General features: G+C 41.6%; 1 protein-coding gene across 1 annotated transcript in view; it reads right to left on the bottom strand.

Moving 5' to 3' along the window:
- The window catches only part of KIAA1549L (KIAA1549 like), a 235,780-nt gene that overhangs the window by 18,728 nt on the left and 189,796 nt on the right, over window positions 1-27,256 (bottom strand). The window contains exons 15-18 of the mRNA XM_084853439.1: window positions 26,791-26,920; window positions 17,697-18,047; window positions 4,150-4,247; window positions 2,640-2,788 (exon numbers count right to left, since the gene is read on the bottom strand). Coding sequence (XP_084709565.1) covers window positions 2,640-2,788; window positions 4,150-4,247; window positions 17,697-18,047; window positions 26,791-26,920 — 728 coding nt within the window. The remainder of the gene's footprint in view (window positions 1-2,639; window positions 2,789-4,149; window positions 4,248-17,696; window positions 18,048-26,790; window positions 26,921-27,256) is intronic.

Here is a 27,256-nt window from a genome sequence, read left to right as displayed (position 1 = left end):
ATTTCCATGTAAGTGTACTTAGGACGGTGGCCTTTGTTGCTGTTTTTTTGTTAGGGGCAGTTCTTTAAGACAAAGGCATCATCTGTAGTTGCATTACTAAATGCTGATATTACAAAAAATTAAAGGATTCTATATTTTTACAAAGATGTTATTTTACATGTGTAAGAAAAGTGGACATAATGCTCTTGCAATAGCTTAGCACCTCAGGATTTCAGATTCAGAAAAATAAACGAAAGTCAACTGTGTCAAGGCCAACAGCTCATTTCTCCAAATCCTGATGTTTCAGAACTATCAATAACTAAGGCAGTAGTCCATTCTCTCCTGTTTATTCCAGGTCTCAAGAAATTTAAAATACTGGGATACCTAAACATAAAAATGGATGTATGTATATTCCTAGCCTCCATGAACATACTAACATTGTTTTATAAACTGTGTAATTGCCAACTATTACTTCTTTAAGTGGCAAGCAGCCAAATTACTGAAAATACATTTTTATTTCACTGATCATTTACTGCTATTCATAAGTTTCAAAATACAAAGAGATACCAGCATTGTAGCAGGAAGGGAAAGGGTTTTTTTATTAACTTTTGATTTGGATGGGCAGATGTTACAACAGTAGATGGAAAACTCAGTCTAGGGCAGAAGGACTTGAAAGGCATAGAGGACAGCAGTCGCCTGTGTGTGTATCAGCACCCAGGATTTGAACATAGTTAAGTGAGTGTTAAACCATACATATTAGAAAAGAAAATCCAAAGGAAAAAAAGCTTAACACTATTAAGAGTGCAATCCTATGCATGTTTAGACAGAAAAAAAAGTCCTATAACTCCCAGCATGGCTAGCTAGGGAACGTTGGGAGTTGTAGGACTTTTTTTCTTGTCTAAACATGCATAGGATTACACCCTAAGTCAGTGAACCAGCATTTTTTCCTATACACTTCTTTCCTTCCAAATTTATTTTGATCAAATTGCCCTTTAAGATATGATGTCTCATTGTGAACTGACCCTTCAGAGGATCAGGTTAACTTTTTCCAAAACACTGTGGGATGTTTACCACTTTTGGTTTACTGAAGAGACTGAAAAAAAGGATGAGCAACATCCATGGTACAATAACGATAGCAGACAAATTTTACTTTACTTTTAGCAAAAGCAAGCAAGAGGAGACCCTGATCTCACCCTCACTCAGGCTTTTTAAAGAGGCAGAACAGTTACTTTTCTTTTGCTTACCTTTAATTTGTCACACGTGCTTTTTCAGTTAAAGACAGCTGGGCGAAGAGGAGGCATTTAGTGTCATGCCAGCAGGTTTCAAAAGCCCTGAAAATAATCTGCATCTTCCAGACCTCTTCATCATCCAGCCAACACAAGGGATGCTCCTATAATTTGCCTGCACCTGCCTTTCCTGCCCCATTGTACCGACAACACGACTATTCCTTATTTGAAGACAATACACATTTCATTGGCTTCCTGACTAAACTGAATAATCTTTCTCAATACTCTTATGTGTCATGGGCTTCAGCAATATGCAGTGAACACAGGAACACTAACAAAATGGCAGATCAAATTTACAATGTAAAATAGGAGATGAGCCCAACTCATTCACACACAGGCTTATACAAACATTTAGGTATAGAAGTCCAGTGTACCCAAGGAGATATAATGTCCGTCTGCAGTATTTCCTTAATACAGAAAGGATTTTGATCAGTTGGCTGGGATTTCTTTGTAATCAAAGAGATTTGTTTGGGCCACAGCTCAATGGTAGAGCACATGCTTTGCATGTATAAGGTCCCAGGTTCAATTACAGCATCTCATGTTAAAAGGGACTCAGGCAGCATATGCTGAGAAAGACTTCTGTTTGGGACCCTGGAGAGCTGCTGCAAGTCAGAACAGATGATACTGGACAAGATGAACCAGTGATCTGGCTCAGTGTGAGGCAGGTTCATACATTTAATATTATTTTCTGAAGTTTCTTGTTGTAGGTAGCATCTACTTGCTGGAAAGCTCCCAGAGGAAATGCCTATGTGCACAACCATATTCAGCTTATTAATGATGGGGTGAAGTTCATCTGAACTGATTTACCACACTGGGAACCTCTCAATCACTAATCAGGATATCCTCACCTAATTCACTTCTGAAAGGTTTGCAAGGACATGCTAGCTTGCAAGCTGGAGACACAATGAAACAATCACATGACATTTACCATCAGTTCAGGTTAGTTTCACCACATTGAGCTGAAAGTGGTAACTGAACTGACTTTTTCTAAAGAGAGCTTGTGGCCTTTGGATCAATGCAGAGTGCATTCAACCCAAGAGTGGGCAGCCATTGCAAGGGACGTGGCCATTTGTTTTCTGTGCCACAAAACACCATTGGTTCCAAGATCCTGTCTCAGAAAGATGCCAATTCCAGGTGCTTCAGATAGAAAGACCATGTCCTTCCTCCCCATTCCTCTCTCATATTAGAAAGACACTGCATGTGATAAATGAAGGAGTGTGTGTGATTCCTTTTATTAATCATCCTCCTCCTCAAGCCTTCAAGAGAACCCTTTAACACAGTTCTAAACAAGGGCATTTGCAAGATCTCATACGCTCGTCTCTATGCCATACAGACTTAGATGTGGTCTCTGTTTGTACCGCATGCGTTTTTCACCTGAGTAATTCAAAGCTGATTGATCCAGTGGAGCCACAGATACTGGGGCTCTTGGTACTGGGACAAAAGGGGCATGATCATGCGGCTGTATCTGTTCAGTCCCACTGGACTCTGATATTCTTGTCTTGCTGCCAATATCGGAAGTCGACCTGTATAATGTATATTGCAAACATCAGTCATTCCAACATCAAGCATACATTGGCTGCAATCTACAACCTGCTGACTCTGGGGCAAACCAGTTAACTACCCAGGGTTAAATGGACTGTAGTTTGCAAACACTGTCCAGAAGCAACATAATTTTGCCATAGAGCAGCAGCAAGGGCGGAGGGGGTTGTGTAAAAGGAAGATACAGAGAATGTTTGGTTTTTTGTTTTGACATAGATCTTTTACCCTATACCTGAAATATATATCCTGATTTTGGTATAGCACAAATACATGTTAGAAAATTACAAACTAGTGCAGCTACAATAAATTGTACTGGTTATTTGTTGTATCCTGCCTAAAGTGGCAGAAAACAAAGGCTAAATCTGATAAATTTTAAAACACAATGCTTTCAGTAGAGTTCCTATTTCTTAAATATGGCCTGTTTTAGTTCACTGTTGCTATCGTCCAGCTGACAATGATGGATGAGCATAGCTGCCAGTGCTCTACAGTTCACTGATATTTTTGCACAACTGTTATGACATCACTGGCAGCCAATCAGGGCAGCTCAACTATTTCTGTATTCTTATGCCAATGCACAGTAAAAAAAAAAAAGAAGAAGAAGCATGCGTGCTACGCTTTGGCTTTGCAGATGGCCCAGTGTGTTATTTTTGTAAAAGCATTGTTTGGAAGACCAAGTGAGTTCATATGCCTGAACCATGCAACAGTTACTCAGAAATGCATGACAGGAGGTGCTTTATACTCTAGCTTGCTGTGAGAACACAAAATTTAAAAGGCACTGTCCACCAGATTAAAATGAATGGAGGCTGTGCAACAGCAATGCCTGAAGAACTGTGCACTAAATATTAAAACAATATTAAAACTGATTCATATTTATTAGGCATTTAAGGTGCGGATAAGAAATCTGAGAGTAACCCTCTAAATGTCTACAGAGTGCCAAAACCAATTTTATCAGGTCATCCATATTTTTTTGCTGCCTACAGCTGGTCATCTCAGAAAAGAAAAACTGGGAGGTCTATGAATCATTCACTTTTTTATAGCACAACTAATGAGATATTATGCCTTTGTAATAGAGGACTTGTGGTTTAAAAGATACTAGAGAATAGATATGGCATGTTTATTATGTAGATGAGTAGTTTACTGCTGAATTAACAGCCACATTTTTTGCCTGCTTGCTTTTTAAAACAGTTTGACAATCTAAGATTCTGAAATGAGACCATTTTATTGCAATTTCACAAATATCTCTTGAGTACAAGGAATCGAGCCTTGTAATATACCCGAAGGTTTCAATGTCTGTTACAAAGAGATTTAAAATTATCAGCTAAAACATAAAACAACAGCATAGTACCTCCTAAGAGAGGTGACAGCAACAGGTCCAGTTCTGGGAGGTACAGGAGGAGGCGGAGAACCCATCACCATTTCAGGGAGTGGAGAAAACCTATATGCCTGTTAAGAATGGGGGGGAAAGATTATTTCCTCAAAGATCTATTGACTTCTCATAAAAATTATACTACATCACATTTTTCCAAGTTATAGGAGAAGCATACTGGAAGAACACTGTTTGACTGAACTCCATGCCACTATATATTGTCTATCCTTCCAGTTAAATGTTTTAGCACCTCCTAAAATTGCAACACCACTATGTTCTTCTCTGCCTGAGCCTCCCCAAGGAGAAATCAGAATTGTTTCTTCCCCACTGAAAATGAAATGTTTTGATGTCAGGACATCTGGAAGCTTCAAACACTATCACAGGAAACTAAACTGCCTGGAAGCACCTATTTTATATTTCAGCTTTTTTCCCTTATTTTATGGGGGGAATGTTTTTTCATATTCCTTTAGGTAAGAAAAAAAACAAGTCACTTTTTTATGATAATATAAAGATTTTTTTAAAACCACAACAGCAAAACAAAGTAGTCCTAAGAATCAGAGTGTAGAGGCCATCAGATCAGTCATCTAGCTTCTGTCAGGGGCTGCATTTACAGAACTTGGCAGCAAATGGTATAAAACAAAGTTAGAGGTTTTGCGATGTTATACATGTGCAGAAATACCTTCGCAACATGTTTCTCCATCACTCTATGGCCCAAAGCATGATATATTAATCTTGAGGCCTTTGTACTATGACAGAGATTGTCACATTCACTTGGAAATACAATGACAGTTATTGAATCTGCTTAGCAGCTAGACTGAAATACCACTCTGACACACTCCAGTTACAATCACCTAGAATAGTAAGAATATCAAAATCATCACCGAGCACAGCATGGCAATATAGGTACCCTAAACATAGTGTGACACAGCAAGACATAAGAGGTGTAGCAAGAACCAGAAAACTATGTGCCTCCAGCTTTCAAACCCTTATTACATGTTGCCTCCAAGAGTTATAAGAGGTAGCTGAGAACACATTTACATTATTTCCTAATCTAAGGGGAAAGAATACCAGTATTTGCCTAGCAGTTTACCCATCTTTGGTCCTAATTAAAATTTATAAAGTACATTTCCTAATCTATCCTATACAGAGATGGTGGCCTCAAAGGACGTAGATTAGTAACAATACCTAGAATTTTTACATAGGGCCTTTGGGGGTGTTCAAAACTTCTCACATTCTATCTCAGTAATACTTATATCACCCTGTAAGTCAGTATTGTTATTCCCATATTGCAGACCAGAGGCTTGAAGCAGAAAGCATTTTTAAGCCAAGGCCATTTAGCAAATTTAAGGATGAGGTGAGATGTTAACAGGGCTATTGCTAGGTTCTTAAAAGATCCGGGCCACAGGTCCATCAGACAAATTTGCATGTGCATATACAACTCTAAGCGCACCTTTAATATAAGCATACCTCTAAAATGTGTGTGTGTGTGTGTGTGTATGTGCGCGTGTGTGTGGTGTGCACATGTGGTGTGTTTGCATGTGTGTATATGGGTATAGATTACATACATACAGAACAAGTGTGCCCTCACCCCCCCACCCCACTTCAACTCAGATCCCAATTGAGCATTTTGGAAAACATCCTGGCTTCTGCTCAGGCCAATTTGTAGTCAGTCCACTTCAACTCAGCACCCAACTTGAGTCAAGGTTTGGAAAAAATTAGTCTTTATGTTTCCTGTTGACTACCATGGGAAATCAGAAAAAAAAAACTGATACTTTTTTTTCTCTTGGTCGGAACTGGATGCTAATTTCAGGCACAGTAGCCCCCTAGAATGGGATTCCACCTACCAATGTCAGAAAATAGATGCAGGGTTTATATCTTGATTTTATTTTAAAGAGCACTGCCAATAACATTTTTATTTCTTGGAAGAATTGGATAAAAATTTCAGGATTCATTGCCCCATTAAAGGAGATCATGTCTGTCAACTTTCAGAATGATAGCCACAGGGGGTTTTGTGCAAGGGTTAGCCTTGACATTTTGAGGTCTCCAAAAGAGGACATACTTATCTCCCTATGTTCCTTGTGGAGCATTGTTCTGAAAATTACAGACAGCATAGGAGTGTCCCTAAGTAAGAAACCAGAAAAGTTTCAGAAGGATAGGTGCAGCAGTTCATATGGAAGGGGAGTTCTCCAATTTGGGAGGAAGTGATTTGCGTTCCCTTCCCTCCACCCCCCCCCCAATAGTTTTTGGGTAAATTTGAATGAAAATGCACAGGTCATTGGAGTTGTCCCCCAGGCAAGAAATCTGCAAAGTTTATGAATGATATACATGCATGCAAATTTAGAATTACTAGAATTTATTTACATTTCACCAGTGCTAGAAGCAGGGGAACATGGGTGGGTTGCTGCTACTGCACTCATGTCCTGCTTGTGGGTTTCCCATGGGCATCTGGTTGGCCTCTGTGTGAACAGAATGCTGACTAGATGGACCTTGGTCTGATTCAGCACGGCTCTTCTTATGTTCTTAAATATAGAGTGTCTCTGAGCATATGTGGAATGCTTTTCTTTCCCACTGAGCACTTACATTCTCCCCCTACCAATTCTATTCCCCTCCATGCAGCCATCCCTCCTCATCCGACCATCTTCCAGAAACTCTTCATAAAAACAGATGTCTTGTTTTGTGCAAGTCTCCTCTACCTCCTCCTACCTCTCATTGTATCTTCCTCCCCATAACTCCATTTGTGCCAAGACTTCACCAGGATTCAGCCAAGGAGTCTGTTTTCAGAACTAGGGCTAAGTTATGGAGAAACTCTGAGCATGTACTAAGTGCCTTTCCCTCACCACTGAAGTTCATGCAAAATGAAAAAACAAACAAACACACAAATGACAAAACATGCATAGGGCTGAGCTGAAACGGTAATCAGTTCATCAGACTGGAATTGGGTAGGCTCTGTATTAAGCTTTCAGTACCATGCTGACAACTCAGGACTTATTTCTGAGTAAATATGCATAAGTTCAGGGTACAAACCTGCCTGGAAAAGTAACCTGTGCTGGAATCCTGTGCACACTTTCCTGAGGGTAAGCCTCATTAAACATAATGGGGCTTTTGAGTAGGCATACATAGGATTGCATAAATTAGCAATATTTATCTCCCCTCCACTTAAAAAACAAGCCAAAGACTCCTTTTTTAAAAAATTAAAGCTCTCTGTTCATAGGAACATAGGAAGCTGCCTTATACTGAGTCAGACCCTGGGTCCATCTAGCCCAGTACTGTTGACACTGATTGGAAATAGTGGCTCTCCAGGGTTTCAGGGAGGATTCCTTCCTAACCCTGCCTTCTGCATGCCAAGCAGGTGCTACAGCCCTTCCTACTGCTGGATAATGGCAACTGACAAAACAGCCCCAGATTTGTTTCTCTGCAGCCATGTGAACCCACTTTTCTCAAAGGCTTGAGGGAGGAGAAAGAGAAAAACAAATCCCCTTGCCTGTTTGTATAAAGTCATATGCAGTTTAGAACTTCTCTTACCCACCAAAGAGAATTCTCTTTAAGAATTCCCCAAGATATGAACTGGGTAGAATAAAGAGGAGAAAGAAAGAACAGAATTGGGGAGGGGAGGGGAGGGAAGAAGAAAAGAAGAATGATTATTGGAAATGGGGGGGGGGGATTTAGAGAGAATTCCCTAAGCCAAGTGGCTCCTTTCAGAGAGGTAGTACTTCAGAGGAATTTAGGGGGCTGTGGGGGGGCTGTAAGGATTGCACATATTTAAATTAACTTTATGAAGTGAGGTTGCTGAGGGCGTTTTCTTGGGGGATTTTAAACTGTATAACCTGTTTAAAAGCCTCAGCAGCTCCTCGATCATGACGCCACATAGTCCTAACCCTCCTTTGGAATAATTTGAGTCCTACAGCTATTGAGAAGAAACTAAAGTGGAGGGGGCGAAAGATGTTTGTGGGAACTGATTGGATACTTTGCTGATACTGAAGCTACTAAACTTCTGCAGAAGCCAAAGATTCCAGTTTGGGGCAGTAAAATCAAATGCTGTGTGAAATACCAGTATTTCCCATGGAGCTCTTTGTTCCCTTCCTTCTCCCTCTTCAATATTTCTTTGCAAGCAAGCTTCCAACAGTGGGCATGTAAGAGCAGAAAAGTAGGAGAGGAGAGAAAAATCAATGAGCAGACTGTGGACGGAAAGGTGGCAGTCTCCCCTCTAGTTTAAAAGGGTGGTGCATTCACACCGGAATCCCTGTTGGTCTGCCAAGGGAGCAAGTCGTAAGGCCTCCTAGTAACAGCAAGGCTACTGAGCTCAGAGAGAAGAAGCAGGCTTGCATTAAGTAGGGCTGTGCACTGTTTCAGATCCAGATCCAAATTCTGAACCGAAGCAGGGTGATTGGGACCAAATCAGTCCAGATCCAAAACAGGTCCGAAGTGGGTCAGATCAGTCCGAATCACTTCAGATCACTTTGGATGATTCTGAAGCCTGGACAGCCTGTCTGGGAAATGTAACTATTTCCTTAAGATTGGGGGGGAGTTGGGAGGGGGAACTGAACCTTGACAAGTGACATCTGGCTGCCAACAGGGCTGAACTTTTAAACCAGCAATCTCCAATCACAGTGGGGTGATTGAGAGTGGAGTGCAATCACTTCTCCACAAGAAAAGGCTTCAGTGTTTGGGCTATTTAATTCAGAAGAAAGGCAAATAAGGGGGGAGGTTTATAAAATTATATGGAGTAGTGAAAGTGAAGCAGTGCAATAAATAAGCTGAGTTCAGTGTGACTTTTTCCCACGTAATGTGTATTGCAGCCAAAGAGATGTTTAACTTTTTCTTCCCTTAATGAGGAGCCTCAGGTCATCAATTCAGTGAAGCTGAATAGTGGCAGATTCAAGACAGACAAAAGGAGCAGGGGGTTGGACTCGATGGTCTTATAGGCCCCTTCCAACCCTATGATTCTATGATTCACCACTGCCCTCTGTTTATGGTATTCTTAGCTGCCTGCATGATGTGAGCTAAATTAGTAAAGTACTATTTGCACTTCAAAAAAACTGACACCAGAGATTAGGGATTGTTGTTGTTGTTGTTCAGTCGTTCAGTCGTGTCCGACTCTTCGTGACCCCATGGACCATAGCACGCCAGGCCTTCCTGTCCTGCGCTCTCTCCCGGAGCGTGCTCAAGTTCATATTCATTGCATCCGTGATGCTATCTAGCCATCTCATCCTCTGCCGTCCCCTTCTCCTTTTGCCTTCAGTCTTTCCCAGCATCAGGGTCTTTTCCAGGGAGTTTTCTCTTCGCTAGAGATTAGGGATAGTGACCTCCTAATGGTCACTTTAAACACCTTCTGATTAGGATCTCTAATCCTCTGTGTGGCTTGACAGTTTTTACCTTTTGTTTCAGTCTTTGAGAAAAGGAAACTTTATGCATGGCTAGCACAAAAGCCACTGGACCTGACTGTCTGAAATTTGGCAGGTTCAGTCCACTCTATAGGAGCTGCCAGGTCCCCAAATTCCATGCACTTATGTGGAAGCACGATGCTCTGACTTGGATTCCTGCATTGAGCAAGGGGTTGGACTCGATGGCCTTGTAGGCCCCTTCCAACCCTACTACTATTCTATGAATTATAGCTCTTTGCTTCGACAGATTTTCTTGAAAAAAAAGCAAATTTTACCTGTGACTAGCACAAATGCCACTAGACCTAACTGCAGATTCAATAATCTCCATGGGGGCTACCGGGTTACATTTCTCCTCATTGGGCTTAGCTGCACAGGAGACCTTCCCACTCAAGACTCCTACCCACTGTTTTACACCAGCTCTTAGGCTATGATCATAAGTATTCTCAGCACCTATTCATACAACTAATTCTTCATAGGAACAGCTTTTCATGAAATGTGCCAAAATCTGAACCCAGCCTCATGTGAGCTGAAGCAACCGGGTACCAAGAGGCAATACTTTTCCCATAGCAAGCATACACTGAAGACATTGTAAGGCCTTCACTTGGACACGAGTTGAATTGATTTCAATAAGTTTGCCAAGTAAGCATGTTTAGGATCAGGATGCCTAAGAACTGTAAACTGTAGGTGCTATGTGCAGTGAATTAAAGTACCTTTGTGAACAAACAGTCCACCACTAAGTTTTATAGGAGGTAAATGGCTAAACAACGCAAACTAATGAGACAGCAAATATATTGTTTAAATGCAGTCTTCGTGCTATCCTGTCCTAATTTTTATTTACCTATACTTTTGTTAGAAGCTACGCCTGCCTACAACTACCATCTAAAAAGCACAAGAACATTTGACAAGGAACAGGCCTAATGTCCTTCCACACGCATAAAAATGTATTTAGCTTTTCACTTCCTTTGAGAAAGACTGTAAGAAAGATTGGTTGATCACTATGTGCCAGCATAGTATCTAGATGGATTCCAACCATAAAATTTGTTCAAATACGTCATGAGTATCAGTCAGCGATTTCAGAGTGCCATAGGCAACTTTTCCCAAGGTTTAAACACCAACAGCCTGAACCTGTGCATTTAATATCACTGGCTTGGAAATAAGCCCTAAAGGAATGGATCAGAAATAATATTTTTATGTTTTCCCAATCATAGCAGTGCTGATTGCCACCTGACAATTTCTTTCTTTTCAAGTTATGGGTGTGCTTATCTCCATTACAAAAATCTGAAATGCCTTTTCATAAAACAAAGTTTTTATGAAAAGGGTATAATGCTCAAGATCTTGCAAGGTAGACTCCAGCAATTCATGGAACAAGAATTGCCAGATGTACAAGCTGGGTTTAGAAAAGGCAGAGGAACTAGAGACCAAATTGCCAATAACCACTAGATAATGGAGACAGCCAGGGAGTTTCAGAAAAACATCTATTTCTGTTTTATTGACTATTCTAAAACCTTTGACTGTGTGGATCATAACAAATTGTGGCAAGTTCTTGGTGGTATGGGGATACCAAGTCATCTTGTCTGCCTCCTGAGGAATCTGTATAACGACCAAGTAGCAATGGTAAGAACTGACCACGAAACAACGGACTGGTTTAAGATTGGGAAAGGAGTACGGCAGAGTTGTATACTCTCACCCTACCTATTCAACCTGTACGCAGAACACATCATGCGACGTGCTGGGCTTGATGAAGCCAAGGCTGGAGTTAAAATCGCTGGAAGAAACATTAACAATCTCAGATATGCAGATGATACCACTTTGATGGCTGAAAGCGAGGAGGAGCTGAGGAACCTTATGACGAAGGTGAAAGAAGGAAGTGCAAAAGCTGGGGTGCAGTTAAACCTCAAAAAACCCAAGATTATGGCAACCAGCTTGATTGATAACTGGCAAATAGAGGGAGAAAACGTGGAGGCAGTGACAGACTTTGTCTTTCTAGGTGCAAAGATTACTGCAGACGCTGACTGCAGCCAGGAAATCAGAAGACGTTTACTTCTTGGGAGGACAGCAATGACAAATCTTGATAAAATAGTGAAGAGCAGACACATCACACTGACAACAAAGGTCCGCATAGTTAAAGCAATGGTGTTCCCCGTAGTAAACTATGGCTGCGAGAGCTGGACCATAAGGAAGGCTGAGTGAAGGAAGACAGATGCTTTTGAACTGTGGCGCTGGAGGACAATTCTGAGAGTGCCTTGGACTGCAAGAAGATTAAACCAGTCCATTCTCCAGGAAATAAAGCCACACTGCTCACTTGAGGGAATGAAATTAAAGGCAAAACTGAAGTACTTTGGCCACATCATGAGAAGACAGGTTACCCTGGAGAAGATGCTGATGCTAGGGAAAGTGGAAGGCAAAAGGAAGAGGGGCCAACCAAGGGCAAGATGGATGGATGATATTCTGGAGGTGACGGACTCGACCTTGGGGGAGCTGGGGGTGGCAACGGCCGACAGGAACCTCTGGCGTGGGCTGGTCCATGAAGTCATGGAGTCAGAAACGACTGATCGAATAAACAACAACAACAACAACAAATGAAAAGGGTAAGCTACAACAAGAATTTTAGGTTTAGTTTCCTGCTCACTCAACCCAGCCCTAAAGCAAATTCCAGACTATCCTCCATTTCACAGTAAACTCACAGTTTCACAGACCTATTTTTGCCAGTCCTTGAACTGTTACTAACTTTTCATTTGTCAAACAAGAGCCTGGTCAAATCAGTTATTTTGAAAGAACAGTATCCAAACTGACAGTTTACCAGCGTCAGTCACATTGTGCTAGCAGGAATGATTGCTACACAGCAGAAGCTGGCACTTCATACTGCAGACCTGGAAACTAGCTCAAGCAAGTGCTTCCAGAATGGGACAAGTTAGTAGAGCTCCCTTCCATGCCGACTTGTCCTTTTCCAGAAACACTAGTTTTAATTAGTCTCTGGTTGTGCTATCAAGCGCTAGCTTCCCAATGCACTAGTGGTCATTCTTGCTAGTGTAAAGGCAACATTGGATACTGCCCAGTGAGATCAGGATCAATGGCCCTTGAAATCAGTGCCAGAGGAAGAAGATACTAGGAAGGTACTGAAAGTGAGGAGGAGCTGAGGAACCTTAAGACGAAGGTGAAAGAAGAAAGTGCAAACGCTGGGTCGCAGTTAAACCTCAAAAAAACGAAGATTATGGCAACCAGCTTGATTGATAACTGGCAAATAGAGGGAAAAAACGTGGAGGCAGTGACAGACCTTGTCTTTCTAGGTGCAAAGATTACTGCAGACGCTGACTGCAGCCAGGAAATCAGAAGACGTTTACTTCTTGGGAGGACAGCAATGACAAATCTTGATAAAATAGTGAAGAGCAGAGACATCACACTGACAACAAAGGTCCACATAGTTAAAGCAATGGTATTCCCCGTAGTAACCTATGGCTGCGAGAGCTGGACCATAAGGAAGGCTGAGCGAAGGAAGATAGATGCTTTTGAACTGTGGTGCTGGAGGAAAATTCTGAGAGTGCCTTGGACTGCAAGAAGATCAAACCATTCCATACTCCAGGAAATAAAGCCAGACTGCTCACCTGAGGGAATGATACTAAAGGCAAAACTGAAGTACTCTGGCCACATAATGAGAAGACAGGACACCCTGGAGAAGATGCCGATGCTAGGGAAAGTGGACGGCAAAAGGAACAGGGGCCGACCAAGGGCAAGATGGATGGATGATATTCTAGAGGTGACGGACTCGACCTTGGAGGAGCTGGGGGTGGCAACAGCTGACAGGAAGCTCTGGCGTGGGCTGGTCCATGAAGTCACGAAGAGTCAGAAGTGACTGACCAAATAAACAGCAAACTGAAAGTACCCTGGATTTATCAGGATTTCCTATGCACCTACAGTGTCATTGGGAAAGGTCTGGAAGGGCTCACACTACACTCTGGGCAATGGTGGGTGGTGTGCTAAGGGTAAACCATCTTGTTGGCTATTCTATCCTCCAAAAGGGACCATACAAAACTAAATGCTTCTTCTGAAAATCTTTCCAAGGGAGAGAGGATGAGAAAGGTATTGGTTCAACCCTCAGGTCCAATTGACACATGTGTGGGGGATCTGCCAACCAACATCTACCCCCATGTCTCTCCAATAATATGCAATTTTTAAAATGTGTGTTATCATCATATTAGGGTTTCCCTGCCTCTGCTCTGCTGTACTGGCTAGAACTTATGGGGAACAGTGAAATGCTAATGTAGTGGTGCCATGTCATAGACTTTTTTCCAACTACACATTACTGGGGAGCACTGAGTTGTTGTTCTATGCAATGTGTACTCTGGGCCTTACTAAAGGCAACAGATTGGGCTGGCTAGGTTCTCAGAGCTCAATACAGGGAAAGGAAGACTGAATGCAATGTTTTTCCTTTGTGAATGATTTGTTCAGGGTGTAGATGAGTTAGGGATCATCAGCTACTTCTGTTTAGTCACATTTTGCAGAAACAGCCCCAGCAGGTTTGCTCTTGCATATTCTATCTTTTATATCAATGGGTTGATTCATAATTGACTGAGTTCAGGCAGAAAAATAACTTTGTTCCCATTTAACTGTTGAGAACTGTTGCACTATATTTTAAAAATTCATATCTCTGCACAGAAATACAGGAGGATGAGTTTGGTAGCCCCATCGAGAGCATCTGGGTTAAAATAAATGCAGCACAGAATAAAAGGAACATGGTGGTCGGAATCTACTATCGGCCACCCAATCAAGGAGAAGACGAGGATAAAACTTTCAAAAAGCAAATAGCCATTGTTTCAAGGAGTCATAATGTAGTAATAATGGGGGACTTCGATTTCCCCTATATTTGTTGGGAGGCAAATTCTGCAAAACATGGCCCCTCCAGGAAATTCCTGACTTGTGTGGTAGATGACTTCCTCCTACAGAAAGCAGAGGAAGGAACTAGAGGATCAGCTATCCTTGACTTGATCCTAACCAACAGAGATGACTTAGCGGATAAAGTAGCAGTTACAGGAACTCTGGGGGAAAGCGACCATGTTATACTGGAGTTCTTGGTTCTAAAGGAAGCAAAAGCCAAGTGTAGCCAAACGTGTACCCTGGATTTTAGGAAAGCTGATTTTAATAAATTCAGAACAATGATAAGTGAGGTCCCATGGCAAGCGACTCTAATGAGAAAAGGAGTCCAAGATGGGTGGGAGTTTTTAAAAAAGGAAATTCTCAAGGCACAATTACAAACAATTCCAACAAGAAAAAAAGGTGGAAGACAACAGAAGAAGCCAATGTAGCTTCACATAAAGCTTAGAGATAACCTGAAAACAAAAAAGCACGCATACAGGAAGTGGAAGGAAGGCCAAGCAACAAAGGAAGAGTACAGGCAGGCAGCACAGAATTGCAGGGATGGCATCAGGAGGGCTCAAGCTGAGAACGAGCTGAGGTTAGCAAGGGATGCTAAAAGCAACAAAAAGGCTTTCTTCTGCTACATGCATAGTTAAAGACAGAGGAAAGAAATGGTGGTTCAGCTATTAAATAAGGATAGCAAGATGATAACAGATGAGAAAGAAAAGGCAGAGGTGCTCAATTCCTACTTTGGCTCAGTCTTCTCCCAAAAGAGGGTCTATGACCCCCCTGGCAAAGGCGAAGTACAGGCTGAAGGGGCAGGATTGCAGCTTGAAATCGATAGGCATATGGTCAAGGAACACCTAATTACTTTGAGTTCAAATCTCCAGGGCCAGATGAACTGCATCCTAGAGTAATAAAGGAACTGGCAGAAGAACTCAGAACCACTGTCTATTAACTTCAGCAAAGTTTTCGACAAAGTACCCCATGATATCCTGATGAGAAAACTAGCTCAAAGTGGGCTAGATGAAACAATGATCTGGTGGATCCACAGTTGGCTACAGAATCGGACTCAAAGAGTGCTTATCAATGGGATCTTCTCAAACTGGGGAGAGGTAATGAGTGGGGTACCACAGGGCTCAGTCCTGGGCCCAGTGCTCTTCAACATTTTGATTAATGACTTGGAGGAGGAGATGCAGGGAATGCTGATCAGATTTGACACCAAATTGGGAGGGATAGCTAATACCTTGGAAGACAGAAACAAAATTCAAAGTGATCTGGATATACTGGAGCGCTGGGCAGAAAACAACAGAATGACATTTAATAGGGATAAATGCCAAGTTCTGCACCTAGGAAAAAGAAACCAAATGCACAGTTACAAGATAGGGGAATATATGGCTCAAGAAAAGGATCTTGGCATTGTTGTAGATCACAAGCCGAATATGAGCCAACAATGTGATGTGGCTGCAAAAAAGGCAAATGCTCTTTGGGGCTGCATTAATAGAAGCATAGCTTCCAAATCCCAGGAAGTACTAGTTCCCCTCTACTCAGCACTGGTTAGGCCTCATCTGGAGTACTGTGTTAGGTCTCATCTGTGTCCAGTTCTGGGCACCACATTTTAAGAAGGATGCAGACAAACTGGAGAGGGTTCAGAGGAGGGCAACAAAGATGATCAGGGGACTGGAAATAAAGCCCTCTGAAGAGAGACTGAAAGAACTGGGCATGTTTAGCCTTGAGAAGAGAAGACTGAGTGGAGATAGGATAGTGCTTTTCAAGTACTTGAAAGGTTGTCACAGAGAGGAAGGCCAGGATCTCTTCTTGATCATCCCAGAATGCAGGACATGGAATAATGGGCTCAAGTTACAGGAAGCCAGATTCCAGCTGAACATCAGGAGAAACCTCCTGACTGTTTGAGCAATACGACAATGGAACCCATTAGCTAGGGAGGTAGTGGGCTCTCCCACACTGGAGGCATTCAAGACGAGGCTGGACAGCCATCTGTCAGGGATGCTCTGACTTGGATTCCTGCATTGAGTAGGGGGTTGGACTCAGTCTTATAGGCCCCTTCCAACCCTACTATTCTATGATTCTATGAAAATGAGATGGATTAGTCATGCCCCTTTCTCCCTTGTTAAAGTCTGGATTATATACACGCCAGCCCACAACACAGGGAGCACACAGGTAACCGTTTTCCCAGCGTCGTGTGGGAGATTTCTGGGATAAGTATATATGACCATTATAGATTTTTCTTTTTGTTTTAAGGTGCTCTGAATGATGGAGAATGGGATAAATAAATAAAACCTCCTGACTCTGTGTTTTAACCACAAGACCATGTTCCTTTGAAAACATATTAGGGCCTAGATGGGATATGACATTTGCATATATCCTGTGCATAGATACTGCCTGGCTAAATTCATAGTGTGGATTCAGCATGAGCCATTTTGCATTTGGGCTCTTAATCTGGCAATACATGTCTGGAATCCAGTGATTTTGCCACTAGGAACATCTAGCAAGCCTTGGTCTCTCTTGTTTCATTTTAGATTATCAAACTTTAGCCTCACTTTCATGAGCCAGGTCAATGACAAAAAGCATATAATTGCCAATGTTGTCACATTATCTACCCATCATGTTCTTATTGGCCGCATTTGCACATCACAATATGGGTGGTGCACACTGCCCATAAACAATCCACAGACTTTCCGACCGGAATTTGTTTAGCATAATGTGTGTCTCAGAAACTCTGGCTTATCTCTCCCCAGACAAGACAGAGTTCCCTGTTCTCATGTCACAATAAACAAACCATAGACAGAAGGTATGCAGTTTGTTTAACCACTCCCACTTGCAGTGGGTGCGACTGAATAGCATGCACCAGCACACTGACTCGTTCACAATAAGGCAGAATTCTGACTTATTGTGATTTGCCAACACAGCCATTGCTGTGCTGAAACCCAAGTTGACCTTTACTCTGATAGCACTAAGAGGAGTAAACACATAGATGAAGTTTTATTTGGTAAAGCCAACTTTGCTGATTCATCTCAAACTTACATGTAACCCAAACCAGCCTAGCATAATCGTAGAGTCATTATATGAAATATGCAATACAGTGGTCAAAAGAGAGTGCCCTGAAAGTGCAAGTAAAAGACTGTAGAAAGAAGATCCTGCATTCATATACAAATACATTCTGCTAACATGCAGGTAGGGGTGGGGTGGTGGTTCTTGCACACACAAAAAGAAATCCAAACTGCTAGTATTTCCACAACAATTGTTTGTTTATCATATGCAATGTTGACTTACAGGTCTTGGTAAACTGTACTGATACACTTCAGGTCTATAGGTAGGGACCCACTGTATTCCCCCTCTGGGTCGAGACATGGTGCCAGGAGCACTGGTCACAACTTCAGAGTATGGCAAGTGCTGTGTAGAGCTGTAAGTGTCTTGTTGCCTGTTCTGTCCTCCATGGCCTGCTGAAGCCAAACTAAAGGCTTCTTCTAGTAACATATGCATCTGCTGTCTGACTTCATCAATGGATGGCTGAGAACTCAGAGTTGATGTCTCTGAATGGCCTTTTGCTTGATGGGCTCTGGTATAATTTCGGGGTTCATTGACACGGTCAACATTTGTTTCTTCTATCATTTCAGGTTCAGTCTGTTGGATGAAGTAGGAGCATTTAATGGAGACGGTTGTACACACTTCTAAAGCAAAAATATTTTCCAGCCAAAACCATGTCTATATCTAAGGCCTATATAAAGCTCATTACACATTTGAAGTTCAATATACATTTGAGCTTCAAATAGCGCTACATTTTCTTTATAAACCTCATCAGCCAGTTAAGCCTATCCGTAACGGACAAACATATCCAAATATTTAATATATCAAATATTATCATCCTGGTCGCACTTTACCATATGTGTTATTCAGTGAATGGAGGGCAGGAGAACAAATGGTTACAACATTCCCAATGTCTGTCTATCTTTCACCCTCTCCACTTCTGCCCCTATCCATCCATTATTGTCATAATAAGGACACAACCCCATCCCTTCAAGCAGACTGGGAATTCATTCTTCTCTTAGCCATACACGATGTCCTACACCAGTTTAGCATTTACATGGCTGTGCACCACATAACTTGCTCAGCTGTGTCAGTGTTACACTTGCACGGATGGCTACCTCCCTTGTATGTTTTTATAATCCCTATAATCAAGTCCAAAACAATATCATTTTTATGACTTATCATTTTTACTTACTGTTTTAATTCCACACTTTTACTTAGATACATCATAATCAGAGAAAATATAAGCTAATAAGTTTAGGTTAGTAATAATAAGTCAAATATTAAGAGCAACTAAGCATCCATTTTCTATTGAAATTCAGTGAGAATAGGGTGTCTGACTCCCCTTTGAGCCAATTATTAGCTGCTTAAGAATTACAGGATAACATATATATTGAACAAATTGCATTAGGTATGTTACAAACATATTGGGAAGAATCCAATGATGCTCTACCACTAGCACTGTTGAAGTTGTGCTAGGGGAAACCAGCACTTGCCAGTGCAACAACTTTCCTGGGAAACCCATTGCAATAGTAGGTGCCATTGATGTTGCACAAGCATTGGTTTCCGCTACTGCAACGTCAACAGTGCTAATGGTAGCGCACCGTTGGATCCTTCCCATGGTAAGAATTCCCACTTTCTATCTATCAGTATCAGTATATCAAAAACAAACCAAATAATATCAAGAACAAGCCAAACAATATGAAACTTATTTAAACGAACACTACAATAATCAATAAAAATACCTAGGAAAAAATTAGCAACCCAATTAATAAACATAGTACAACATTCATAAGCAAATTCCTAAAGTACATATGTCTCAATAAATAAACAGCTAACAATAAGTGGATTGGACTGTCATTGGATCCTCTAAGCAGTCACGCACAGATTCACATAGTCACAACAAGGATTCTAGGAGCCAACAACTGCTCAAAAGCTCTCATTTCAAACCTGCCCTCTCACCATAGGTTGAAACAGAGGAAACAGAAAGGATAGATGCCTTGCACTTTATTATGACAGAAAATGTTGGTGAAAGAAAATATATATTTCTTTCAAGTAGCCCCTTAGGCTTGTAAATTGGTCTGCTTGGCTGGGTGCTGTTTTTGTTCTGTAATTTTTTGTCTGTTTTTATATGGGTTTGTAGTGTGTGTGTTTTACTGTTATTTTTAACTACGGTGGGTTTTTTTTACATTTTTATGATTGTTAGCCACCTTGAATGCCATTTATTTGGTGGAAATGTGGGTATAAATTAAATAAATAAATAGATAAATGATTTTATATATGTTTAAGTCAGTTGAATTGTAGCTAGGATCTCATTAACCTGGATCTGCAAGAATGTGTTTTTATTTATATCACAGTGTTGGTCTAAGACCACTGAGACCTGGATTCATATCTCGGTTCAGCCATAAAAGGTCACTGGAAGATCTTGGGCCAGTCAATACAATGGCACACAAACCTCTTTAACAGCCTAATTTTTAAAAAGCATATAGCAGGGCAAAATGCAGTCATGTAAATATTGCTCAAGAGTGACAACACAAAAGCCAGCTCTATCCAACATGTAACCAGTTTAAAACACTTTGCTAAAAAGCCATGTTTTTACCTGCAAAATCTACTGGTTATTTAAAAGCAGCATGTTTAAAAACAGTTTTTAAACAGATTGTTTCTTTAAATTTCTGCTGCACTAGAGCATAGCAGAACATAATCCTGGATACATGGCATATTATGATTTATGTATTCTGACAGGTACTGTCAAAACACGGACAATCCTTTCACAAATGTACTCCTGTGAGTATCTTTTGATGTTTCACAGTTTCCCTCATCCTGTCAAATGACATGGCAAAGGAGTAACTAACTATACAATGCACAGCTAGGTTATTTATTACATCATAAGCATTACAATCCTTGTTTGCTATATCTGGGGTCTCGAAGACAGCTCAATGAAAACGTTAACTCGGTGTGCAGCAGCAAGGAAAAAGGCAAATTCCATATTAGGGACTGAATATAAAACTGCCCCTGTTGAAGAATCTGACTGGCCAGTGTTGAAAAGGACTAGATGAACCTGTTGGACAGTATCCAACGCTCCCCACATGCCAGTGGAACCTACCGCTAGTGCAATGGGAAGTTAATGGATCCTTCAGCAACCAGAAACGAGCTGAAACACTCATTTCCAGAAAAGGGCAGGTCAGCGGTTCTTGCACAAAGGAGTTCCGCTGACCTATCCCTTCAGGAAATGAACATTTCCACTCATTTCTGGGGTCGCAATTGGAAGTGTTAGTTGGTGTTGTGCTTGTGATGGGTCCCATAAGTGCAGCAGAAACAGTGGGAGTACAGTGGCAGTATTAGATACTGCCTCTTGGTCAGATCCAGCCATCTTTATATATGAAAACATTCCCATATCCAGAAGAAATGTGCTCTTATTTTTTTAAGGATATTACCTATCTTTTATCTTTAGCCTTGCTGGCCCCTCTTTGGGACAGGATCAGGGGACAGAAAATATATATTAGAACTGTCTTAAAACTGTTCTATCTCATGCCTATTCATTTATTATTGTCAAAGGCCCATTTACACAGTCTAGATCAGGGGTAGGCAACTTGGCACACTCCAGAGGTTTTGGACTACAATTCCCATCAGCCCCATCCAGCATAACTAATGCTCAGGAATTATGGGAGGAGTAGTCCAAAACACAGGGACACACCAGGTTGTCTACCCCTTGTCTATTGACTGGACCATAGCTATGTCTTTGCTCCTGACATAGATCCCAAATTATCCTGCAAGTTGGAAAAAAAACAGACTAGCAGCAGACTAGAACATAATGCTGAGGTTTATATGAACCTGGATTTTCCTCTACTAAAGCAGAATAGTTAACTAGCTGTTTAAATATCTTTGTTGTGTCACTACATTATGGTATCATTTCAGCGAGGTGCAATAATTACAATATAGTATTTATTTATAAATATACAAGTTGCCTTTGGACCAAATAGGCCCCCAAAGGCAACTTATAATTAAAACGTAAAACAATTTAAAAGCTTTAAAATCAAAAAAAGACTTTAAACATTTTAAAACTTGAAAAACAATTTAAAACTCGAAAAACCTATGTTAAAACTTGAAAACATCACCAACAGCAGAATTAAGAGCAGGAGACAATCTTAAAAACAGAGTGTGGAGCTAATAAATGGAGAGAGCAATCCTATGGTCCCTAGACAGTGTCAGGGGTGCCACAGGATGCTGTGGCTCTCGTCCTGCACACTCGTAGACAGAGCTACGAGTGTGGAGAAGGAGATCTAATCACAGATCTTCCCTCCCCCACCCCCGCCCAGCCTCCACAGATAGCTTCTTTTAGGAGGTTGCAGCTGTGACCTTGTAAGAGAAGGTGGACAGAGAGAAAAGGGGACGTGCTAGTGGGTAGAGAGGGGAGGGGAGATACCTGGATATGCATAATCCTATGGCCTCTCCAGTCCTCTCCCTACCCTCTGAAAGGTAAGTCAGCTCCTGGATAGGATATCCAGCTATCAGCTCCTAGCATAGGATAGGCAGAGGGCTCTGAACTCAGAGCCCTCTGTCTATCAACAGTGCACCCCATGGGATTGTGCTCTTAAAATACTAAAAACCCAAACATAAAAAAAGTTTTAGCATCCATCTTAAACTGAACAAAGAAGGGGCCAACCCAACCTTTTTGAGAGAAGGTTCCATAGGTGGGGGGCCGCCACAGAGAAGCCCTATCCTATGTTCCCACTATCCTAGCCTCTCTTGGTGGTGGAACAGGCAGAATAACATCCAAGGAAGATCGTGAACTATGGGCAGGTTCATATGGAAGGGGGCAATCATTCAGATATCCTGGCCCAAAGCCATTTAGGGCTTTATAGGTAAGTACCAGCACTTTGAATCATGCCCAAAAAAAGACTGGCAGCCAGTGCAGTCGATACAATACCACGGTGTAATATGGTCAACAAAGTGCATGCCAGAAAGCACTAGATGCAGTTTCCAAACATTCTTCAAGGGCAGACCCATGTAGAGCCCTCTGCAATAATCTAAATGGGAGGTGATTAAGATCACTAGTCACTGTGGCCAAATCTGCCTTCAGCAGGAATGTACAGAACTGGCGCACTAGTCAAAGCTGGGCAAAGGTGGTCCTGGCCAAATCAGCTATCTGATCCTCCAGGTGCAATGTTGGGTCCAGAAGAATCCCTAAGCTGTGAACCTGATCCTTCAGAGGGAGTGCCACCCCATCCAAATAGGCTGTAACTCCTGTCCTAGATTAGCTTTTCTACTGGCCAACAGTACTTCTGTCTGGTCTGGATTGAGCTTCAGCTTGTTATCCTCACATGCAATCCATCACACACCCAGGCAACAGTTCAGGACATCCACAGCTTCCTTGTCATTAGTTGACAAAGAGAGATGGAGCTCGGTGTTATCAGCATACTGGTGAGACCTAACCCCAAAATTCCTGATGACCTCTCCCAACAGCTTCATGTAGATGTTAAACAGCATAGGGGATAAAACAGAGCTCCGAGGGATGCCAAAAGCCATAAAGCCAAGCAGCAGTCCCCCCACAATACTATCTGGGAGTGCTCAGCCAGGTAAGATGAGAACCACTGAAACATAGTGCCCCCAGGCCAACCCCCACAGAAGGATACCATGGTCTATGGTATCAAATGCCACTGAGAGGTCCACCAGACCCAACAAGGGCACACTCCCCCTGCCAAGTTCCCGCCACTGGTCATCCATTAAAGTGACCAAAGCTGTTATACTCCCCAAACCCTGCCTGAACCCAGATTGTACACTTAACCATGATAAAAGCACTGTGAGGAAAAGGGACATGTATATATTAAAAAGGCCATTTTATACATTTCACAGGACTACAAATGTGCAGCATTGATGTCTACAGCTGATTGGGCTTTATGCTGTGGCCCTATCTACATTATAAACTTAAAACAGTTTTACACCAGTTGAGCTATCATGACTCGTAGCAAAAGATCTCAGTAACTGCAGTCAAGTGAGAGTACTGCTGAGAATTCCTTGTCAGAGATCCCTTCCAAACTACAATTCCAAATGGTTCTCTTGAAAAAGGGAATAACTGTTACACCAGTTTAAATCTGTGGTGCACCTTTAGGGCCAGGTAATATGTGAAGCACATATTACTTCAAAGAAAGAGCAAAGAGCACATATTACTTCTTTCTCTCTTTTGTACTCTAGAGCAGGGGTGCAGAAACTCAGGCCTGGCGTCCAAATGCAGCCTGCCTGGGGCCCCAGTTTGGCCCTCGGGGACTTCCCAGATGACCACGTCCCCTTCCCCAGGACCCCCCCCTTGTCCTCCTAACCACTGATCATTTGGTGGTTTCCCAGCTATTGTGCGGTTTTTCCCCATTCTAAAATGTTGAAATGCTTCTCCTAAGGCTCAGTTCCTGGCAGGAAGAGCTTGAAGCTACAATACAGTGGTACTTTCTGTATTGTGCCAGCAGTTTTGGTATTTTGCCACTACCCCTTTCGCTTTTGGCTCTATCCCTTTTGCTGTCAGTCCTGCACACCACCAGAACGCAAGCCCAGAGAGCTTCTTTGAAATGGAATTTGCTCCTCAGGCAGAAAGAGGTTCAACGCCCCTGCTCTAGAGTAAGTGCAGGGCCCCCAGATCCAGGCTGGGACTTTAGAGTGGAGGGTTAGGATGGCTTTAACTTTCCCTGACCTTGCTGCAATCCCAACCTGGATCAAGCGTCCCCCTCCCCTTCCCTGCCATTTATATTGCCAAATATTGCTGCTATTAAAGCACCTATTTTTCTGCAAGCACTCAGACAGTTTCTGAACAGATTGCTCCCGTTTGCCACATAGCACAATTTTCTTTTTATTCTTTTTTTTACCCCCTCCCCAGATATAATTAGTGTGTGTATATATATATATATATATATATATATATATATATATATCTCCACTACGGTTCTGGACCATACATCATAACACATGCTCTATGAACGTTAACTGAATTTCCATTGACTCCGGCTGAACTCTTATGAAATCATTCTGCTACCTCAAGATGATCCCACAGTTTTCCTGTTATTCCAGGCATGAGGCAGTGTGCTGGGTAAAAGTGGATGCTTCTTCGTTTCTGACTCCTTGATGAGGTTGTGAGCCAGTAGTCAAATTGTGGCATTTACATGACACCATATCTGTGCTCATGCGACACTGACATAGTCCACTGTCAAAACATTTTGTGTAAAGCTTGATTATGGGCAAGAGGATGACACCACAATTCTGGACACACATTAAAAAGGGAATTATTCTCTCAACCCTTTTAAACTACTGCTTGCTTTATTTTTAACATGTGTACTGCTGCATTTTAAAATCATATCTGTTTTTAGTTGATCAGTTATTTGTCTCTTTTAAATGCTGATTTTTGTTGGTGCTTTTAAAAACAATACTTTTTGATGTGTTTTACTATTGGTTTTTATTATTGGTTGTATTGTTTTTGCTTTTATGATGTATGTCGCCCTGACAGCTTCAGCTCTAGGGCGACTCATAAACTGAATAAAATGGAGTGGTTGGGGGGAACGGGAATAAAATTGTCTGAAAATAAAATATTATCTTATAAGTTGCCACATAAGTGTTGTGTGGTCTCTCTCTCTGCCCACATATATGAACACATATGCACACACAGAATTTTACACCAAGGTAATCAGAAACCCCCCCACCTAGGATTGGATGCAGGATCTGCCTTCTGCAAGAGGAAGTGCTCTGCTCATGGAAGATCACTCTGCCTGATTTGGGGGGATCCCCTCTTCTCCCACACCATGCTTCACCCCATTCCGCAGGGTCTCCTGACTCTCTGGGCTGGCTTACATGATACAGCCAGCTCTGGCCAACATTTTGAATATGCAATGCCAAGTGGGGGTTGCTGTGTCATGCGAACTCAGCCTCTAAGGGTTATCTGAGGGTTAAACAACCCTCGCGTAACCTCTGGTTTGTTGTAGGGTTATGTAAGGGTTGTTGCATATTCAAAATGTCATCTGGCACACACCACAGCTCATCACAGGTTAAACAACCCCCAATGAGCCTAGCGTGTCATGTGAACTAGGTCACTGTGTAGCATTTTCAGAGGGCTGGAGGGGCTGTCATGAGAAGGAGCGGGTGGGAAAGTCCACTTCCTCCAGAACAGTTGATCCAGCGTAAATATGGATCCATCCCCTAAATTCTATATTCTACATAAAAATTATTTGCATATACCTGTTTATTTTACTTCTCCTTTTTATGACAAAGAACAAGAAACTATCTTGCACACTGAAGCATCATCATATAAAAACTTGCACAGTCCCCCAGCCACCTCACCTTCAGGTTCTAAGATTTATCATGCCATGACTATATCCTTAAAAGAGTGTGGCTAACGAAAGAAAGAAAGAAAGAAAGAAAGAAAGAAAGAAAGAAAGAAAGAAAGCTGAGATTTAGAATCTAATTTCCTATGCCTAATACCAAATTCTAAACTTGCTTGGCATAACTCTGAAATTGTAGATTCATTAGAATAAAATATTAGTAATAAATTGGGGGTTCAGTTACATTTTTGTTTATCCTGAAACTTACAAAAAATTATGTTATAACTAACGATGCACAGACCGTTCAACAAGACAATACTGCTATAACAAATAATATGTTTTTATAACTAACAAACACATGGACTACCAGAATAATTGTCTAGCCAGATTGTAACCACCTTGAACTTTTCAAAAGGATATGTGAATGTGTAAATGTTTTAAATAAATAAATTTGAATGCATATCATTCAAACCTGATTTCAGGGGCTGCCTTTCCTGCGCTTTCTACTGAATTCATTCAATTGGTTACATCAAAAATTAAACCTGAGGCCTCACAAATGCATAAAAATGGCTCCATCATCAACCTACAGCCTTACCTCTGAACATCTTTAAGAACTAAATAGCTATAAGAGCACTTTCACATCAGAGATTGAAGATAAGGAAGGGATTCCCTTGCTAGCACCAGCAAGAGAAACCCCAGGTTTTTCATAGCTAGTGCTAGCACTTGCCTCTTCCCTTATCTCTGATAAAAGATCGGAGATAAGGGAAGGGTTTTCCTTCCTAATGCTAGCATGTGAAATCCCAGGCTTTCCTTAGCTAGTGCTAGTGTTGTCAAGGGAATCCCTTCCTCTATCTCCGATCTCTGATGAGAGATCATGTGTGAACACACGTGGTGCGTGTGTGTGTATGTGTGCATATGCATGCATGCACAGCCCCCTGGTGCTGCCCAATGTGAGCCTCAAGGCTAAAAAAAGTTGTGTGCCCCTGTTCCAAGATAACTTATAGCCCATGAAATTGGCTCAACCAACAGGAATTGCATACACTTACATCATATCCACTGTTGCGGATACCACGCCTTTGTCTCTCTCGTGTAACTAGAAGATCCATTTCAGTTTCTCCTGGACTAGGACTGTTCAAAGACTGCCTGCTTCGGTAAACAGAGTTTTTCATTTGTTGCCTGCAGAAGAGAAAAATGTTTAAAAGAGGGCAAAACAATAGCAGGTCGCTCTAATCTTTTCGGTATTTGCTACATTCTGAGTTATGACCAATTACTTTAAATAATGAGGCATGAAGTACTTAGAAAGTGAAAACTAGAATTTACTAGACAACAAATTCCAAACAAATATTGAAATGCTTCTACTTTGTGAAGATTTGTGTACAAATCTACCATTTTAAACTGCTATCCCCATATATCAATCTACTTCTCTGTTAATTTTCATGGTAATCATAACGTCTGATAATGATGGATTTGCCTGATGTGCTTGAAAAACATCCAAACCATATGGACAACCTT

Source organism: Heloderma suspectum, chromosome 1, assembly GCF_057233095.1.
Source record: "Heloderma suspectum isolate Gila_16-S chromosome 1, 16-S_ref, whole genome shotgun sequence".
NCBI lineage: Eukaryota > Metazoa > Chordata > Lepidosauria > Squamata > Helodermatidae > Heloderma > Heloderma suspectum.
This window is presented reverse-complemented; position numbering and strand designations above follow the sequence as displayed.